Here is a 22317-nt window from a genome sequence, read left to right as displayed (position 1 = left end):
AACTAATGATTTTACTGGGAAGTCTCAGGCCTCCTTCCGATCAATGCCAGACCACATCCCTGAAATATAATATTTTCCCAACTGATTAATTAAGTGGAAAATGCATCTTACGTTGGCTCTGTTCCTGTTTTTTTTTTATTTTTCAAATGTACCGTTCTTTTCTGTTTTCGGCATTTGTTTTTGTTTGTATTTACTGTTATTTATTGTGTATGCATTTGTCAGATAATAAATCAAGTTTACATTGTACAGTATTGATTTCCAATTTTTGGTCTATAGTGCCTATGCCTTTAGTGTACATTAAAAAGTGTTGCCACCAGGAACTATGCTATATATGTGTGTGTGTATATATACTGTATATATATGGTGTGTGTGTGTGTGTGTGTGTGTGTGTGTGTGTTATGGCCAAATCCTGAAGTTGGCCACTTCGGGATCTGGCCATCTCTTGTCATTTTCCAGTTCTGTCCGGCCAAAGTCCAAAAACATCAGCTGAACAGGTTTTGTTCTGCACATTGACCAGCCATAGTGTACATTGGCAGGGGCAGTTCTTCCATGAAGCAACGTGAAGCATGTGCTTCAGGGCAGCAACAATTAGAGGGTGGCAAGAGGTGGCTCTCCGAATTGCTCCCTCCTTGCACTCCCTCTCTCTAGATGCGCAGTGCCACTTCACTCACCTAATCTCAGGATTCCAGCAATGGGATCTCCATCTGCATCTTGTATCCATGCCAGATCTCCATCCAGCATCTTGTATCCATGGCTTCAATGGTGCATCATGATTCATGTAACCTGTTACGTACTGCTGTGTCATATGAGGCGCTGCTGTAGTCAGAGTGGAAGCTGGACTTCATGTGTGGCTGGTGATACTATCGCTAATCTGCTGAGAGCGGGTGAGTGATGCAACACTGGTGCAGCACATATCTGGCATCCTGGGTTCAGAGCCCGGGCCAGCAGGGAGGAGATGCTGTCTTGGAGGAAGGGAAGGGAGGTAAGAGCAGTGCCAGTGCCTGCAATACACAGCCCGATGTATCTCTCCTTTCTTCTCCTTCCTTCTCCTTTCTGGTCCGGCTTTGCACAGATTTGGGTTGTTTCACTAAACCGTGCTATTTTATAGCATGCGTGTTAGGAAATAGCGTGCCACATTAATTATTACGCGTACAGCATAACGCCGATAGCACCGTGTGCGTGATGTAGATAGAGTTTGGTGAGTTTAGCGCAAGTTGTGCCGTGTTAACACGTGAAAACCTTTGTTTGCGCGCGTACAACTTTATGCGCGTTACAACGCGCACGGCCGTGCTATGCGTTAGCACGGATTAGTGAATCAACCCCAATGTGTGTGTGTGTGGGGGGGGGGGGGTCCTCACAATGCTGCTTAATATGTTGGCACTTTATAAATACAATAAATAAATAAATGTATTGCTTCAGAACCTGCCCCGTGCATTGGCCAGCTATAGTAGCCCAGCCACTTCACATATTGGTTGGCCAAAAAAGTATGCAGTATATATATATATATATATATATATATATATATATATATATATATATATATATATATATTCACTTTTTTACATGCCAAAGCAGGGTAGTTAAACCCAAGCCAGAGCAATGAAGATGATAACTTTTTCATCTATGAGTTCCTATTAGGGGATGATGTCATACTGTAATTGAACTTATTATTTGCTGCTTAGGTTGCCTACAAAATGCATGACCTGCGTGATGTGCGAAGACATCTAACTTGTAAAGACTGTTTTTAATAACGAGAGGAAAGCAGAGTTTGTTTTCCTGTCAAGACTTATTGCCAGGAATGAGAATTATCAGCAGGGAAGTGCCTGATCCGTGTTTTGTTCTCCCCTGGAACACGGCTCTTATCCTCAGTCGCTGATTAATGGCTTTTAATGTGCAGCGGTACTACGCGGTAATACATATTGTCGCAATAAACTCAGGGTACTGGAGTGCCTTATTTATTATTGAAATCATTTATTTTATCACTTTAGATGTGAGTAATAGCCTCTGATATTATCCTGTCTCCTGGGATACGCATGTATACTGAGAGAGGGATTAATAGACAGACCTACAAAGACAGATATATGTATGTAGATGGATAGATAGATAGATAGATAGATAGATAGATAGATAGATAGATAGATAGATAGTAAAGTCAGTCAGCAGTTCTACAATTAAAAAATATTACATTTGGACATTGATTACGGTGCAGAATTGTAGTAAAAAAAAAAAAGATACTTTTAAAATCAAATATGCGTGTATTAGTCCATTAAATATGTTTTTTTTAATTATTGTATTAAACCTTTGTGAACAGGTGTGGGGTCCTAAAGTGAACCTCCAGACTACAAATCTACTCAGCAGCACTGAAAAGGCTTTGTGTTCCTTTAACAGTTTCACAGCATCAGATCTTTGTTTTTCTTATCCAAGCCTAATTTTTAGCTGCACAGAAGAAAACTGCCTGGGCATTTTTTCCCTGATGCTGTGCAAAGCATGATGGGATTTCTGATGTTTTTGTTCTCCTTCTGCTGTTTTGGCGCACGTTTTTTTTTTTTAATTTAAAATTTGAGATTTGAAGCTTAGCGCGCATAGCTGGGATGGGTGATCAGGACATAGAACAGTTGGAACTGTGTCTCATGCTCCCCGTCACCTCCTTTCAACCAAAAACATGGCTGCCCCATGAAATCACAAACATTTGCCTGATCTTTTAAAAAAGGATGGGTAAGAGAATATACAGTGGGATGCGAAAGTTTGGGCAACCTTGTTAATCATCATGATTTTCCTGTATAAATCGTTGGTTGTTATAATAAAAAAGTCAGTTAAATATATCATATAAGAGACGCACACAGTGATATTTGAGAAGTGAAATGACGTTTATTAGATTTACAGAAAGTGTGCAATCATTGTTTAAATAAAATTAGGCAGGTGCATAAATGTGGGCACTGTTGTCATTTTATTGATTCCAACACCTTTAGAACGAATTATTGGAACTCAAATTGGCTTGGTAAGCTCAGTGACCCCTGACCTACATACACAGGTGAATCCAATTATGAGAAAGTATATTTAAGGAGGTCACTTGTAAGTTCCCCTCCCTCCTGTTTTAATTTTCTCTGAAGATTAGCAACATGGGGGTCTCAAAACAACTCTCAAATGACCTGAAGACAAAGATTGTTCACCATCATGGTTTAGGGGAAGGATACAGAAAGCTGTCTCAGGGATTTCAGCCGTCTGTTTCCACAGTTAGAAACATAATGAGGAAATGAAAGCCCACAGGCTCAGTTCAAGTTAAGGGTCGAAGTGGCAGACCAAGAAAGATCTCAGATAAACAGAAGCGACAAATGGCGAGAACAGTCAGAGTTAACCCACAGACCAGCACCAAAGACCTACAACATCCTCTTGCTGCAGATGGAGTCACTGTGCATCGTTCAACCATTCGGCGCACTTTACACAAAGAGATGCTGTATGCGAGAGTGATGCATAGGAAGCCTTTTCTCAGCCTACAGCACAAACAGAACCACTTGAGGTATGATAAAGCACATGTGGACAAGCCAGCTTCATTTTGGAATAAGGTGATGTGGGCTGATGAAACTAAAATTGAGTCTACTAAATATTGATTTCATTTTTTTTTGTGGTGCCCAAATTTATGCACCTGCATAATTTTGTTTAAACAATGATTGCACACTTTCTGTAAATCCAATAAACTTCATTTCATGTCTCAAATATCACTGTGTGTGTCTCCTATACGATATATTTAACTGACATTTTTTATCGTAACAACCAATGATTTATACAGGAAAATCATACCGATTAACAATGTTGCCCAAACTTTCGCATCCCACTGTATTACCTATCTCTTTTAATTAACATAACTAATGTAAGTTAATGACAGTATGTTTGGTTAGGCTGAAGTTCCTCTTTAATGATATCCCCATTCAATTACCTACCTCCTTTTTCAGGTATAAACAAAGAAAGGAAAAAGCCAAAGAGCCCTACACCCCTCAACCAGGGGTGTACCGTATTTTTCGGACTATAAGACACACTTTTTTCTCCCCTAAAAGTGGGGTGAAAAAGTTGGTGCGTCTTATACTTCGAATACTACTTTTTTTTTTACTTCCCATGTCCCTTGTCCTTTGGCCCACCTGTTCCCTCTGCTGTCTGCTGTGCCACCTCCTTAGTCCTCTGCAGTGTTGATACCCCGCACCCTCAGTCCTCTCCAATGTCGCTGTTCCCCGCCCCTCTAGAGAGTGGCCACCATCCTGTCCCCTCCGGCGTCCATTACATTCCTGAGATGACGGCTGCAAACGTTTTCTTCAGGCTACGTCCCCTCCGGCGTCCATTAAATATCGGAGGTGAAAGCTGCAAAAGTATTCTTCAGGCTATGTCTCCTCCGGCCATTACATACCGGACATGACCGCTGTACCCAGAAGTGGCTACGGAACTAGTAGCCTCACAACTTTGAAAAAGATCAGCGAATCAGGCGGAGGGGCGCTGCCCCAGACCGCCAATCACAGCTCTCCCTGCTCTCTCCTCCTTGCTGATAGGAGCCGCGGTCTTTCGGGTGGGACAAGTCTCGGCATTGGGGCCAATCACTGCTGTCCGTGCATGGAGTGCAGTGATTGGCCCCGATGCCGAGACTTGTCCCGCCCGAAAGACCGCGGCTCCTATCAGCAAGGAGGAGAGAGCAGCGAGAGCTGTGATTGGCGGTCTGGGGCAGCGCCAAAGTTGTGAGGCTACTAGTTCCGTAGCCACTTCTGGGTAACCGCGCAGCGGTCATGTCCGGTATGTAATGGCCGGAGGAGACATAGCCTGACGAATACTTTTGCAGCTTTCACCTCCAATATTTAATGGACGCCGGAGGGGACGTAGCCTGAAGAAAACGTTTGCAGCCGTCATCTCAGGCATGTAATGGACGCCGAGGGGACAGGATGGTGGCCACTCTCTAGAGGGGCGGGGAACAGCGACATTGGAGAGGACTAAGGGTGCAGGGGTATCAACACTGCAGAGGACTAAGGAGGTGGCACAGCGGACATCAGAGGGAACAGGGGGACAGGCACTCCAACACACAGGGATACTGGAAGGCAGGATGACACAGGGGTATGGAGGACACAGGAGGATAAGAGACATGGGGACAGAGGACACAGGGCTACATAAAGGCAAAGAGGACATCAGGACACATGGGCATAGAGCACACAGGAGGACAAAGGACACAGGGGGACAAAGGACACAGGGCAGAGAATAAAGGAGGACACAGGGGGACACAAGAGGTATCAGAAAGGCACAAGAGGAACAATCATTGTGGGAGGGAAGGTATATAAGACACAACGGCACTATGGATGCACCAGGTTCAATATAATTTTTTTTTCCCTTAATTTTTGTCCTCTAAACCTAGGTGCGTCTTATAGTCCGAAAAATACGGTAAATAAAGGGGAGCAGCCTCTGCTGTTTGGGGGCCCCAACTACTAACCTTCCCTTCCTCCAATACAGGGGACTGTACGTCAGATCAGCTGTTTTGGGATTGCACTTGTTATGGGTGTGAAGATCATAATTACAACACTTGTTTTATGACAATCGTGAGATGGGCCCCTAGGCTGTGAGGGTCACCATGGAGAGGTAGGGGAAGGGGTGTGCACATTGGGGGGGCCCCATCAAAGCTTTGCTGAGGGCCTTATGAATTGTAGCTACACACTGCCCTCAACCCTGGTACTTGGGTGCTTTGTACACACACACACACACCTGCACACACACACACCTGCACACACCTGCACACACCTGCACACACACACACACACACACACACACACACACACACACACACACCTGCACACACCTGCACACCTGCACACACACACACACACACACACCTGCAGACACACACACACACACACACACCTGCACACACACACACACACCTGCACACACACCTGCACACACACACACACACCTGCACACACACACACACATGCACACACACATACCTGCACACACACACCCGCACACACCTGCACACACCTGCACACACACACACACACACACACACACACACCTGCACACACACACACACACTCACACACACACACACACCTGCACACACACACACACACACACACACGCACACACCTGCACACACACCTGCACACACACACACACCTGCACACACACACACACACACACACACACACACACACACACACGCACACACGCACACACATGCACACACGCCTACCTGCACCCACACACCCACACACACCTGCACACACACACACACACACACACACACACACACACACACACACACACACACACACACACACACACACACACACACACACACACACTGCACCATCCAAGTGTCCATTAGCATTAGCTTTGAGGGAGGCAACCACATGCTGCTCAGTAGCCCTTCACTGCTGACCACCAAACCTGCATTGTTAGACATGTGATTTAGGAGTGTTTGTAGTTTAGTTATACATACTCAAAAACAATCAAACGTTTTGACAGTATTTTTAATTATTAGTATATCTATTTGAGTTTTCAGGGGTGTTTTACTAAACTAAAACGATTTCCCTTACCAAAATCATAGCTAAACAGTACTGGTGATCATTGGATTCCTTGCCTGGAGCATAACACGCAATAGAAATTTCCAGAGACCCATAAGTGTGGGAGAGGTTTCACCCATTATCAGCCACTCAGTCCTTCCAATGATCTATTTGAGAAAACGTAAAGATTTCTCATGGGCAAAGGGATATCAATCCTGGCTTAAAGTTCCCCTTTAAGTTCATTAAACATGCAAGATAAACGTCTGCACACACAAATGAGCGGTGCCGTTCAAACACTTTCTGGAAAAAACGAAAAAAGTACTTAAACAACACTGTCCAAACGAGCAAGCCGAAAGTGACATTTCACAGGACTTATGTGCATGCTCTGGAACGACTGTCATTTGTACGACTTGTACACACTGGCAGACTTCACTATATCTGCCCAACAGTCGTCTGAATTGATCCACTGATTGGACTGGGCAGAATATTTCATATCGATGGTTTGTCGTTGTGGATTAGCTGCATTTTTTACAACAATTAGTTGACAGGGTACATAACGGCCGCTTTGTGATGTGACTTACCACACTGCAATGCACGACCTACACAACGTTGACAGTGTAGCGGGTGTGTTGCAGTGTACTGGAGTACAGCATCATATTGCACTGCATGCAGTGCATTACTACAAATTATGTATGTTAACAGTGACAGCGAAGCATGCTTTTCATGACTGCATGCTTCACTGTATGCAATGCAATGCTCAGATAACATGTGGTGGTGCTTTCCTATTCCATTGCATTCCTGCTGTTACAGCAAACACAACGCAACTCCCGCTGTGAACCTAGCCTAAAATACTGACTTTCGTTGTTTATTGTTGCATCAACATAACTATTAATAGTTCCTTTTTATGTAATGCTTTGGGCTCTACACATCTGAACTGGACTTTTCGCTTTCTAATTTAAGGCAAAGGGGTCAATAATGGAAACAATACCGTTGTTACCGTTGTTGTTATTACAGTTTACCACCCTTACTAATGTGTACAAAACTAGCACAACAAAACAAACCAGCGAAGTCACTGGTACAGATGAGAACTATGTACTTTATTAATCATTTAAGCATATTTAGTGGTGTAGAACTAATGAGAAATGCAAGTGGTGAAAAGGGTGGAAAGAGATTGGAAAAGATAGAGCTGTTCCATTTTATTCTTTCTCTATCGGCCATATTAGGATATGTCTGCCCACATATTAATTCTGATTCTGCCCACACATTTGGAAATAGCAGACAGCCAGGTTTCATTTTTCAGTGGAAACCCCATTTACGTTCAGCTCACTCCATTTTCATTCAGCAGTTAATTTATGTAGATATTTATTTCTAGAATGGGCCAAGTTAATGACACTATGTATCATCTTCTATGGATGGCATAATGTCATATAAATATCATTATCTAAGAAAATCAACTCCTTGTGCGGCAAATCAGCAGTTATTTCATTCTCTACAGAGAAAAGAGTCTGAAGTCTTTTTATGACTCTAGTGATTGACTAAAACAACAGCTGCTTTTATTGCCTTTTAGGGGCCACATAATACAAAACATGCGCTATTCAGCAACTCAAGGAAAATGTATGTTTTTGTTCAGGATGATGTGGAAGAGTTCCCATCTGGGAAACATTTCTTTACTTTCTGCCTTAAGTGGCTATTTTTATTATTATTAATATTCCTGTCTCACCAGGACAGCCAAAGATCATATCAAAGCCATGGAGGTCAAGATCAATTTTGCGTTAAAATAAGCAACTTTACCCTTACAGAGTTAAGAAAATTCCATCTCTGGTCTAAAACAATAAGCACAGCATAAATCTACTGTATTTTTTTGGACTATAAGACTCGCTTTTCTCCCCCAAAGTGGGGAGAAATGCAGGGAGTCCCTGCAGGCCGGATTTCTACTCTTTACTGCCCAAGGCCACTGTCAGCAGCTGCCCCCTTCAGTTAAGATAGCCAGATGACCCTCTCGAGTATAGGTGGCCAGATGACCCTTCCCTCTAGTATAGATAGCCAGATGACCCTTCCCCATCCCTCCAGTATAGGTAGCCCATTGACCCTTCCCTCCACTATAGGTAGCCAGATGACTCTTCCCCCCCTTCAGTTTAGATAGCCTGATGACTCCCCTTCCCTCCAGTATAGGTATCATGATCACCCCTTCCCCCATCCCTCTAGCATAAGCAGCCAGATGACCCTCCCCACACTTCCATATAGATAGCCTGATGACGCCCCCTCCTTCCAGTATAGGCAGCAAGGTGATCCTTCCCTTCCTTCCCTTCCCCCTAGTTTAGCCTGCTGCCCACCCGCCCTTGATCCTGTGGTGCCCTAGGCCATGGCCTATGCGGCCTTGGCTTAAATCCGGCCCTGACTTTTGAAACGAACCTACAACCCGCCGCAATGTCAGGGACTCCCTGTACTGTGCCTATTTAGAGAAGGACAAAGGGGGACACAAAGGGGCATAGATGAGGACACAAGAGGGACACAAAGGGGCATAGAGGAGGACACAAGGGGGACGCAAAGGGGCATAGAGGAGGACACAAGGGGGACGCAAAGGGGCATAGAGGAGGACACAAGGGGGACACAAAGGGGCATAGAGGAGGACACAAGGGGGACACAAAGGGGCATAGAGGAGGACACAAGGGGGACACAAAGGGGCACAGAGGAGGACACAAGGGGGACACAAAGGGGCATAGAGGAGGACACAAGGGGGACACAAAGGGGCATAGAGGAGGACACAAGGGGGACACAAAGGGGCATAGAGGAGGACACAAGGGGGACACAAAGGAGCATAGAGGAGGACACAAGGGGGACACAAAGGGGCATAGAGGAGGACACAAGGGGGACACAAAGGGGCATAGAGGAGGACACAAGGGGGACACAAAGGGGCATAGAGGAGGACACAAGGGGGACACAAAGGGGCATAGAGGAGGACACAAGGGGGACACAAAGGGGCATAGAGGAGGACACATGAGGACACAAGAATGACACAGGGAGACAGAAAAAGTACGAAGGAGCATAAGGTACAAAGGGGGGGATAATCCAAAAGAGGTCCCTTCACCATTAATGCACCAGATTTAGTATATATTTTTTCCCCTTGTTTGTCCTCTAAACTTAGGTGCATCTTATGGCCAGGAGTGATTTATAGTCTGAAAAAAACAGTAATATGAAAAAAAAATATATGATTGCTTTTAAGCTACTGGAAGGGTTAATAATCAAACTTGCACTTCACTCACCAGCTAATTGGTAAGACTACCATTGCAGTATACAGAATGATCAGATTGTGTTGAGGTGCATTTGCATAGTAAAAAAATGGTTATAACAGTAGGGGGCGGCATAAATGTACCCTTACACCTTTTTCAAGTCTTTTCGAGTCTTCTCATGGTGTATTGCTGCTGATAAAGCGAGATGACTCATGAAACAGCAGTCATGAACCACCATATCACTTTGCCTAGCTGAGAATACAGGGATTTTAAAGGAACGGTGCCTCTTTCACCTGTTCTACTATGTAATACTGGACTTGGTTTGACACCATGTTATTCTTGTGTCCCATATCAGCTGTTTCACTTCCTGCAAGTATCATGTGCCAGACTGTCTGTCTTCATCTCCTTTTATCCAGGGGCGGCAGATAACTTTCTCTGTTTTGTTTGCTCATCAATAACTTAATTACAAGACAATTTGATCATTTGTCCTGCAACCAGCAATGTTATCAATTAGCTTTCATGAAACAGAACTCTGCCTTTCAGTGACATTATACAGGTTTCTGTTAGTTTTATGCTGTGTTTAAAGGATAACTAAAGTGAGAAGAATATGGAGACTGCCATATCTATTTCCTTTTAAGCAATACCAATTGCTTGGCAGCCCAGCTGGTCTATTTGGCAGCAGAAATGTCTGAATCACACCAGAAACAAGCATGCAGCTAATCTTGTCAGATCTGACAATAATGTCAGGAACACCTGATCTGCATATGCTTGTTCAGGGCTTATGGCTAAAAGAATTAGAGGCAGAGGATTAGCAGGCTAGCCAGGCAACTGGTATTACTTATAAGGAAATAAATATGGCAATCTCCATATCACTCTTTCTTTAGTTGTCATTTAAGTACAGAAGCAATGTTGAGTTCCATACCACTTTAACAGAAACTAGGAAAGAGGGTTTTCATAAGTATGTTTTATTTTCAAAATATACATCATGTCAAAGGCCATAAATTAGCAAATTTCTGCACCACTTAATTTAGGGACCAGGTTAGGCTAATAAATTAGTAAATTAGCCTTACTGACACCACAATGTTTGACACAGCACCTTTCACAGTCTTCCAGTTCTTTTAATCCCACTGATTCACTCTTTTTATCCAATCTCCTTCCTATACTTGATGCCTAACCCTAACAACCCCCTTAAGAAAGCCCATTCATGATGCCCAACTCAAAACTCCCCAAAGGTTATATTATTTTGTATACCTAACTTTCCCCAACCCTTAACGAGGTGTAAGACCTACCTACCCCACAGTAACTCCTTTCTTATGGCTAGCCCTAACAGGTGACCCTAACGCCTTCTAAATTAAAGCCTAGTCTTCACTTTAACTTCCATCATACTTTCTTCCCCTGGCACTGAATCAAAGCACTGGGGACTTATAGCTGACAGCAGTAGAACAATATGAAGGTTGAGCTATACATGAGTTATCAGCTACAGTATGTAATTTTAGCTGTTGACAACCAAATTATGCAGTGTAGCGGTGACCTGGTGCTCAGATATATTGTAGCAGACAGCTAGTGCTCAGCTATAGCCCTGCTTCCAAGTCATATCTGTTTGAGCTTATAACATTTATTTTCTCCATGGTAGTACCAGAATAATGTGCACCATCTACCAATCTACCTGCTCTGCCTACCTTATATACTCGCATATAAGCTGATCTGCGTATAAGTCGAGGTACCCACTTTTCCCTCAGAAACCAGGAAAAAGTGATCGATTAACATATAAGCCCCCTTCCTAGTATCCAGATGTCCCCCCAGTACAAGTAACCCTCCCTCATAACCACATGTGCCCCAAGGATGATACAGCTGTGTCTCAAGATGCCACTAGATGGCATCATAAATATGAGACAGCGATTGCCACAACAGAAGAATCCCTGATCATTGCTCGACTGGCACGTTGCTTGCATGCTCCACTCCACAAGCTAAGGGACACAGGTAGTCCTTTTCCTGACATATTTACAAAGGTTGCTGATACCTGAGCGATCACAACTGGCTGTGCCTCCTGGCTGTCCTCTGAGCAGTGCTGATTGTGTTCCCAGCATATTTTCAGTGTGGATGTGTCATTTCAGAGGAGAGCAAATCTTCTAAACTGTTGCTGACAATGTAAGCAAAGGTGCTAATTGGCCAAAGCTTACTATCAATCAGTGCATGGCCCTTATTTCTGGCTAATCATTGCCTTTATGGATATTTTAAATGGTCACTGGGGGGTTTGGTTTACCTCAGAATACTTTGTGCATTAAAGACCTCTGATTAGCCAATCAGCTTTGGAAGGGGATCATTCTAATCATGGTAGAAGATTGCATTAACAGCCATCATAATCTGGAGTCTCAGGTACGCCACACTCTAATCTGTTTCTGTTGTTTTCGTTTTCTTTTGGCAAGTGATGTTAGACCCAGGATTTAGCAGAGTGTGTGCAAGTTTCAGTGTATGACCCAGTGTGGTGCTGCTTAAAGAGAACCTGTACTGAGTAAAATTATTTAAAATAAACACATGACGTAGCTGCAAGTGAATATTACATACTAACCTCACCGGCAGTTCCTCTCATAAGCTCAGCATTTTCTTCTTACAGTGATCCCTTCCAGTTCTGACAACATTTTGTCAGAACTGAAATATATCAGTTGCTGTCAGTTATATATCGGTTGCTGTCAGTTACAGCTGAGAGGAGAACTGATGTGTCCATGTTTCCCTATGGCTCAAGTGGGCGATGTTACAGTTTAACTGTGTGTTGACCAGGAAGCTGTTATAGGGTAATAGCGATTTTCAAAATGGAGGACGGAGAATTCCCTTGATCACAGTGAACGAACAGGAGGCAGGAGAGGAAAAATAGATTGAGGCGTAGACTACACAGGAGGTAAGTATGACTTGTGTATGTTTATTTTGACTTTTATTTTCAGTTCAGGTTTTCTTTAAAATTCATGTTTCACTTCCCCTAACGTGCTTATGTAATTTTATAATGTAATTTTTTAAACAAAACTGAACATTTTAGGCTCATATTAGACAGCAGTAAAAGCCTAATAGAGAGTGTGTGCATTTTCTACAAGATCCAGAATGAAAATACATTTTCATCCAAGATTTAGGCTGTCATACCTTGATAATTTACAGGCCCAGTTCTGGCACCAGATTTTTTTTATAGGCTTTTAAAAGAATCTTATTTACATTAATTAAGCATAAAAAGGACAAAGCAAGTGGTTTTGGCACATGGCGATCAGCAATGAGCGCCGAAACTTAGCAGCACCATAGCAGTAATGTTATACCGCGCAGGACATGTAAGGGTAATTAGGGGTTCTGGCAAATTACTCCTCCCTCCAAGTTTCTACGACTCGGAAGGGAAATAGTAATTAACACTGCTGTGGATTTGAGCAGCAGCATGGTGAGCCATCATTCGGCTCACCCTGCACCCAGCTCACTGCCGGCGTACTACTAACACATACACTAAAAAGGAGACTGCCTGCTGCACTAGTTGACACCATCACAGCAACAGACAGCTGTCTGCAGTTTTTTCAAAAACCTTTTTATGAATATTTATTCATATAAATCAGAGCTCTGTTAAAATAATATAAAAACTATGCTTAAACTTAATTCATTTCACTTCATTCTAAAAGTATTTCTGGTAATTTAGAAAAAAGTCAAATTGGTTGCAATATGCTGGGTACCTACTTTTCACCCTAAGTAACCATTGCAAGTTATGAACAACTATATCCTCTAAATCACTGTCAGAAATTGAATAATGGGCAGCAGGCACTTGTCTTCATGTCTTGCCAGAGTGCTGAGCTCAGCTTGAGCTACATTTTGACATCATTGTAAATTCCTCCATTCCTCATTCACATGCAGACAGCTGTCTATATATTCTCGATATAGATGATCAAAAAATAGACTAATATGCTGATTAGCCCACACAAGAGGCAACATTCAAGATCAGAAAACAACTGCTTCTAACCAGAATCTGCATTAATTGTTCAGTGATTTGCTAGCCCCAACTTCCCCCTCCTCGGTGAAGCTGATGTATGTAAGAAATGCAACTATTCCTTACTGGCTCTTTAGAACACTTAATGTATTGCTTGTACTTGTCCTTGAGGGATAGCAATTATTGGGTCATATTCTTATTTTTAACTACGATATCTTTCATGTCTATCCTATGCTTTATTGTCCTTTATAAAAGTTTGGAATCAGGATGATACCATTTATTGGATAACTTAAAAATAAGTAAGCTTTCGGCTGTGCAGGCTTCGTCAGACTGAATCCTGTATGCTTACAAGACAGCTATATACATGCAACATCAAAGTGTAAGGGATGACGGAGCCGCCGCCGGAACACACGTGGCGGTTGACTCCGCATCCCAGAGGGATCCTGCTCTGCTGCCGGCGGGGGCAATGGGACAGCCGGCGGAGTCTGTAAGTCCGACGGACTCCGCCGCACGCTTGCTGCCCAGAGGGTTCCCCGCCCTCTCGCCGGCTCAGTCTCTCAGGTTAACGCGCGCGCGCACGAGGAGACAGGAACTTTATTGTTCCCGAAGGGGAGTCAGCTGACCAGGCTGGTCAGCTGACTCCAGCAGTGCTGGGGATTGGCTGGGCGACGCTGCTAGAGTGTTCTCCAGCATAAAAGGAGCTGTCTGTCAGTTGCTCCTTGTTTGCTGTCGTGAATACACTTGTGTTAGCGCTCAGACCTTAGCTCAGTGCCCTGGTGTTGATACTAAGGATTTCACACCTTAGTTAGGATTGTATTTTGATATTGTATCTGTGTTTTGACTTCGGCTATCCTTGACTACTCTCTCGCTCTACGTTATTGTACCTTGCCTATCTGATTCTTGTTGCCGACCTCTGCCTGATTTCTGATTACTCTTCTGTCTTCCGTTCCTGTACTGCTGCCGTCATCTCTGTTGCTGAACCCTTGCCTGTCTGACCTTTCTCCTTTCAGTTGAATGTCTCCCACTGGAGGGTTATCTCTGAGGCTTGCCTCTCTGAGACGCCTGCCCCAAGCAGACGATTACTGCTAGGGGTCGAGATTCCTGACTCTGCCTGGTTAGAGGATCTCACTCACGGGGTTCCCATTCAGAGGTAACCACACCTCTGAGGAATTGCCGTGTGGTGGATATTTCCACACTATCTGATATATTACTGTCTTTATTGTGTTACTTTGCTGGTGTCCAGAGGTTAGCAATATATCGGATTGTCGGTGATACTGCAGATCATCAATCTGGTATATATCTGCATTCTTGGTGATAATGCAGATCGCCAATAATCAGATTCTCTCTGCGTGCTGACACCGATCGTTACGCAAAGGGGATACATGGATTTTTTAGGAAACATAAATACATGTCATTAGGAAAGGTGAAATTCTCCCCTTTAAAGCACTGACATGCGCAGAGGCAAATCAACATCATTCTGTTGCCATTTACAGGTAAACCAATCTGGAAGCCACTCAGTGGCTCACCACAATCACTTCAATATGGGCAATAATATATATATATATATATATATATATATATATATATATATATACATATATATACAGTGGGTTTCAAAAGTATTCGGCCCCCTTGAAATTTTCCACATTTTGTGGCATTACTGCCACAAACATGCATCAATTTTATTGGAATTCCACGTGAAAGACCAATACAAAGTGGTGTACATGTGAGAAGTGGATCAAAAATCATACATCATTCCAAACATTTTTTACACTGCAAAGTGGGGTGTGCGTAATTATTCGTCCCCCTGAGTAAATACTTTGTAGAACCACCTTTTCCTGCAATTACAGCTGCCAGTCTTTTAGGGTATGACTCTACCAGCTTTGCACATCTAGAGACTGAAATCCTTGCCCATTCTTCTTTGCAAAACAGCTCCAGCTCAGTCAGATTAGATGTACAGCGTTTGTAAACAGCAGTTTTCAGATCTTGCCACAGATTCTCAATTGGATTTAGATCTAGACTTTGATTGGGCCATTCTAACACATAGATATGTTTTGTTTGAAACCATTCCATTGTTGCCCTGGCTTTATGTTTAGGGTCATTGTCCTGCTGGAAGGTGAACCTCCGCCCCAGTCTCAAGTCTTTTGCAGTCTTCAAGAGGTTTTCTTCCAAGTTTGCCCTGTATTTGGCTCCATCCATCTTCCCATCAACTCTGACCAGCTTCCCTGTCCCTGCTGAAGAGATGCACCCCCCGAGCATGATGCTGCCACCACCATATTTGACAGTGGGGATGGTGTGTTCAGAGTGATGTGCGGTGTTAGTTTTCTGCCACACATAGCGTTTTGCATTTTGGCCAAATAATTCCATTTTTGTTCCATCTGACCAGAGCACCTGGTAGCCTAAGCCTGCTTTAAATTTCTCAATAACTTGATCCCTGACCTGTCTTGTGTGTTCTTGGGACTTCACGGTGTTGTTGCTCCCAATATTCTCTTAAAAAACCTCTGAGGCCCTCACAGAGCAGCTGTATTTGTACTGACATTAGATTACACACAGGTGCACTCTATTTAGTCATTAGCACTCATCAGGCAATGTCTATAGGCAACTGACTGCACTCAGATCAAAGGGGGCACACACCACTTTGCAGTTATTTATTTGTATAACATTTTAGGAATCATGTATGATTTTCGTTCCACTTCTCATGTGTACACCACTTTGCGTTGGTCTTTCATGTGGAATTCCAATAAAATTGATTCATGTTTGTGGCAGTAATATGACAAAATGTGGAAAACTTCAAGGGGGCCGAATACTTTTGCAACCCACTGTATATACACATATACACACTATATATATATATATATATATATATATATATATATATACATACACACATACACAGTATATACACACAATACAGTCAATAAGAGATGAGCAGGCACTCCACAGAAATACACTACATGTTTCAGGGTCCAACCCCTCCCTCAGTTGTGCTGTTTCATGCACAGCATTATTATTTTCTCTAAAGTTATATTGGCATTATGTGAAAGCTTAAAATTAATTACAATTTCAAACAGCTGTGGTACGCTGAACATTCATTTACACAGATTTGTTAACCAAGTGTGAGAATTACCACACATGGAAGTAGCTGCAATAATATATATATGCTCCACTTGTTATGGGACTTTGGTGGGATGTCTGTGCGTAGCAGAAAAGGAGCTCTCCAAGGTGCTGAAAATGCATGGCTGTTGCTTCGTGTTCAGCACTGAGGAAGGCTTTTATATTGTTTTGAACATCAACCGTGGCCAGGAGCGCTCTGTGCCTGTGCAGTAGTAATGCCTGCACAATGCTAATGGCCAAAAGAAAGCACTGGGTGCGTGTGGCTTGGCCGCACATGTGCAATGGATCATGAGTCACTGAATTACCAGGGCGGCTAATGGATGACTGGAGCAGAGCCATGGTCTGAAGGGTGCTGAAAGGTAAGTATAAATGTTTTGCCTCCATTCATCTCAGGCACACTTAAAGTCACACATGAGAAACACTTTTTAAGCAGCTGAAAACACCAAATGAGGACACTGTAGTATAATTTTGTGCATATGTTTAAATGTTTGTGCATCAAAATTCATGTCTCATGATGGTGAAACATGAGATAATTGTGAACCTAAAAAACAACTGAGTTAAAACAAACTACTGTACTGCATTTTATTAAATCAACCCCATTCTCTTTATTTTCTTAGTTGTTTACTTCAGTGTACCAGCTAATTCTATGCCTCGAAATGCAGACACGTGAACCTCATGGCCCTGGTTCATTGAGACCTGTCTCTGCATTGTCATACAATGTTTTAAGTACAGATGGGTTTAATGTACTGAGCCCGCTCTAGCAGTGGACATAATGTCCCAAAGGCAGCAACCTGCTTGTATTTAAACTCAATTGTAACTAACAATTCAATCTTAGGCTTTTGGCACGTGGGAGTCAGTGTTGTTGGATGCATAGTTTTTTAATCTTCTAACTTGAAATCTATTTTCTACTGCGAGACTTCAAGAAAAATAGGTGGTCCGCCAGGACCCTCTGCTCTTTTCGTATTGATCAGCTGAGCTTTTGGCGAGTTCTCCAAAATGAAATGAAATTCCCCAGTGTGGTGAGACAGGTCTGATTAGGTTGTGCTCATTGTAGTTACATCAGTAGTGAAATTGATGCACGTTAAATTGCTCTGCTCTTATAGGTGAATATAAATCGTTGATCTGTGAAGGACAAGAGGAGGTTTATTGTGCCTAGAGAGGTTGTTACCTTATTGATCTGAAGCTGCAATTGATATGGGCTCATTGGATAATTACCCTTGCTTGAGCCTTTCTCGCTCCTGATTAGCTTTATTACAGCACTTAACAGTGGTGCTGAGTGATACCAAGTTTAAGACATTTCAAATCACTGGTCTCTGTGAGCTAATCATGCTACATTTCACAGAGTTCTTAGGTGAACATCCATGGCAGAGAGAGAAACAATAAAAATGGAGAAGAGACACTTATGAATGTGGCTTGTTTTACTTTTATATTTTAACCACTTCACCACTGAGGGGTTTTACCCCTTGAGCACCAGAGCAATTTTCACCTTTCAGCGCTCCTTCCATTCATTCATCTATAACTTTATCATTACTTATCACAATTAAATGAACTATGGGCTGGTGCACACCAAAAACCGCAAGCAGATCCGCAAAACGCTAGCGTTTTTTGAACCGCTTAGTGTCATTTTGATAGCGCGGTTTTGGGGCGTTTTGGGGGCGTTTTGCGTTTTTTGCGTGCGTTTTTGCAAGCGTTTTTGGAAGCGTTTTGCGTTTTGCGTTTTTCAGGAAAAGAGGTAGAAAGACCTTAAACAAAGGGTTAAAGTGCGATATATTGATGACACATGTGAAGCACATTGAGCAATTGAAGTAAAAAACCCAATATAAAAAGGGTGGGGTCCTTAACAACATTGTGGGTTAGTTCAGGAGAGGTGACACTGTGGTTTGGAGAGAAGAGTGACTTGTTTTTGAAAATGTTTCCTGATGTGCTGTTATTGCTCTGTGTAGCAGCATATATGAGACGTAGGCCAAGGACAAGGAGATACTGGGTGCATCCCATGCTACAACAGCGGCGCCGGAAGGGTCAATTTAGGACCCTATATAGAGATTTGAGGCACCATCCAGAAAAGTTTTTTGGTTACACCCGCATGTCTGTGTCCAGGTAAGAATACTTGTCACTTATTTTTATCATGGGGCTAAGTATTTTGGGGAGGAATGAAATTGGAAGCACTTTTTGGCCCTTAGTTAACTGTGTTTGACTGTAAACAGAAAAACAACACAATAATCAATCCGCTGTATACATAAGCTGACCAAATAACTGTGATACTTGATCCTGGTGTGTTATGTATTCAATGCCTAAGGCCTCCATCTAATTTTTCTATAGGAGTAACTACTATATTATATATCCATAGTTTACCCAAAACATTTGGAGTATATTATGACCTTACATACTCCTGGTGCATACTTCATTAAGTATATGGCAACAATCAGCATATGGGACACAGTAATGAAGCAATGTTTGAACAAAATCTTTCGTTTTAATGTTTTGTTCTTCTGTGCAAAGAATATTTTGGACATGTGTTGTCCATACTTTGCTTTCAGCAGCAAAAGTAATATGTCACAAATGAAAAATGTTTCTGCAACAAACAACAGTAGATCTAAAGATAAGCATGCTCTTTTTTCCTAGTTTTGATGGCCTTTTAGCCAAACTGAAGGATGCCCTTCGCCGACAAGACACTAACGTTCGCCTAGCAATCACACCAACTGAGCGACTCCTCATAACATTGAGGTAATGTAAACTAAGATCCAAATCTGAGCATTGAACAATAAAATAAAATGTAAAACTACAAAAAACTAGTCATGTTGTGATAGCAAATCACACATACTACCAGGGCCCTGATTGTAAGCATGTGTACCTGATTCAGCATTTGTATGAGGATGGCTGTGCGATGTTAAATCAGTGTACACTGTAGAGTCACTGTGCATAGATGATGTTTGAAATCGCATACCTTGATCAGGGCGCTGAGGTGGAGGCATAGAGTAATGAGGCTGTTGACCATATGGCATGTTATGCATATGCATTGGTGGGTAGTGGGGTGGGTCATAAATGCGTTGCATATGGTAAGAGAGTTGTGGGTGTGCATTATATTGTTGGCTGGAAGCAGGCAGGTGTGGTTGCTGCAAGTAGTTGTGCACATTGTCATCTGCACGGCTCTCAGGTAGTAAGAATCTCCCCAGGGTCTCAGAGATGGCATGTCTGGCTGCCCATTGCTTATCAGGAGGCACTTTTTGTAATAGTGGCACCAAACTTAAAAGATACTGTGTGCATGGCTCTTTAAGTTGTTTCATTTCATCCTCTCGCTTCTCCATATGATCAACAGCCTTTTCTATTGAACTAATCAGCTTCTGGTCGTATTCAGCCCTGCTCATACCTCTTCCTATTCTCCTGCCTTGTGTAGCTACCCTCACACCTCTACTAGACCTGACAGTTGTGCGTGTCCGACTACTCGCTGGGCTGTGTGGTGTGTGATCTGGGGTAGTAGAGTCACTGTCTTCCAGTGTAGCAGTGTCAACATCCTGTGTAGTGTCTTCTTCAACTTCCACATCACTGGTGTTGGTAGGTGGCACCTCTACATCGTCCTCCTCAGGATCTGGTGGTAGGCTATCTTCAGTCCTTTGGAAAGGGGAAAGCACAACTTTAGTTCATGGAATAGTGACCATGGATGTCATAGCAAATATATGGGCACAATGTGATGCATCTTTCATTGCAAAACAATAGCAGTAGCCTGTCTATTTTTCCCATTATTTGTGTACATAGCTTTTAGGCACAGCCCCTGAGCAAGCATAGAGCAAAACTGGCCTGAGTAAACTAGCACTGATTTTGGTAGATGTGTGTTACAGATGTGTGATGCAGACACTACTGCAGCCAAACATATAACCAGCACTGTCAGGCAACTGTTATGTTGGGTAACGAACAATCCACATTCCTGTCATGTAATAATCATTTTAAACTGGACCTATGCCATCCTTACATTAAGCTACGTCCCCCAATATATTTGGTAGAGTGATGGCAGATTATGCGTTCCACACTACTGAATTGCATTGTGGGCCTACTCCTTCCTTCACTGTTCTATTGGCGAAGTTGACAAACATTGCAATAGGTTAACATTTACGCCATACTTACTCAGCCGGTTCATGATGTTTTCTTAGAAATTCTAATATGCCACAATATTTATATTTTGTTCGCTGCGAACTTCCAGACCCACTTTTGGATTCATGGTATTGCTTTTCAATCTCCTTTTTGTAACTGTCTCTGGCCGACTTCCATCTTGTCCGCAGGAGGGCAACTAGGAATAAAAATAAACATACATGTTATTTCTTTTCTTTTGCAGATTTCTGGCAACAGGGCATTCATATGCAGCACTTCACTACCAATTCCTCATGGGAAGAAGTACAATCCGATACTTAGTTTTGGACACCTGCAAATTGATCTGGAAAGTACTTCAACCGGAATTTATGCCAACTCCTGACGTACCTATGTGGGAGGCTAACATGCAGCTTTTTTGGGAGAAACATGATTTCCCTAACTGCCTTGGAGCAGTGGATGGGAAACATGTCAGACTGGTTATGCCTGCATTCACTGGCAGTCTCTATTACAATTATAAAAAATTCTTTTCACTAGTGCTCATGGCTGTTGTGGATCCTAATTTGAAATTTATCTATGTGGATGTTGGGGCTTACGGAAGTTCCCATGATTCCTCAGTCTTCCAGCACAGTCGATTTGGCGTGAAGCTTCGCACAGGCCAGATGACTTTACCACCACCACGCCCCTGGCCTGACACTGTAGAACCACCTTACCCCTGTGTGTTTGTGGCTGATGAGGCCTTTGCACTGTCTGAGCATGTTATGAGACCGTATGCACAGAGAGATATGACTCATAAGAAAGTAGTCTTTAATAACCGCCTGACCAAAGCCAGACAAGTAGTAGAATGTGCTTTTGGAATTCTGGCAAACAAATGGCGCATTTATCACACTGCTATAAAAATGCAACCAAAGTATGCTATAATAGTGGTGAAGGCAACATGTATTTTGCATAATTATGTGAGAACACTAGATAGCATGACCATAGAGGAGGAAGAGGGGGATCTTTCAAACAGTGCTCTTGTCACTTTACCACCAGCTACTTTACGTGGTCCCATTTCTGCCATTCACAACAGAGACAAATTAGCTGATTATTTTGTGCCATAACTGTAAGAACTAAAAAACCTGCAGGCTGCTATTTACTTACATGACGAGATCAGTATTATTGTGCAAATAAACATTCTTGAAACCGTGTTGTATGTCTATATCATTCATGACACTCTAAAGTGGCAAATAGCGCCCTAATAATACATGTGAGTACATACACACATATGTACCTGCTGTTTATAAGGAGAGATGGCTATAGAGAGAACAGCTATGCCAGAGACCTGTGATAATGAAATTTCTAATTGTTTAATTACTCATTTAGTGGAGGGGTGATGATATATTGTCTGCAAAGTGCTGCATGAAATCAATAA

At 42.7% G+C, this 22317-nt stretch overlaps 1 protein-coding gene across 1 annotated transcript in view; it reads left to right on the top strand.

Annotated features, from left to right (window-relative positions):
- Positions 1–22092, top strand: part of LOC137532847 (uncharacterized) — a 90351-nt gene extending 68259 nt beyond the window's left edge. Inside the window, exons 3-4 of the mRNA XM_068253842.1 lie at positions 19446–19547; positions 21151–22092. Coding sequence (XP_068109943.1) covers positions 19446–19547; positions 21151–22006 — 958 coding nt within the window. The 3' untranslated portion in view covers positions 22007–22092. The remainder of the gene's footprint in view (positions 1–19445; positions 19548–21150) is intronic.
- Positions 22093–22317: the final 225 nt, after the last annotated feature.

The sequence above is a fragment of the Hyperolius riggenbachi genome, chromosome 1 (assembly GCF_040937935.1).
Source record: "Hyperolius riggenbachi isolate aHypRig1 chromosome 1, aHypRig1.pri, whole genome shotgun sequence".
In the NCBI taxonomy this organism is placed as follows: Eukaryota; Metazoa; Chordata; class Amphibia; order Anura; family Hyperoliidae; genus Hyperolius; species Hyperolius riggenbachi.
This window is presented reverse-complemented; position numbering and strand designations above follow the sequence as displayed.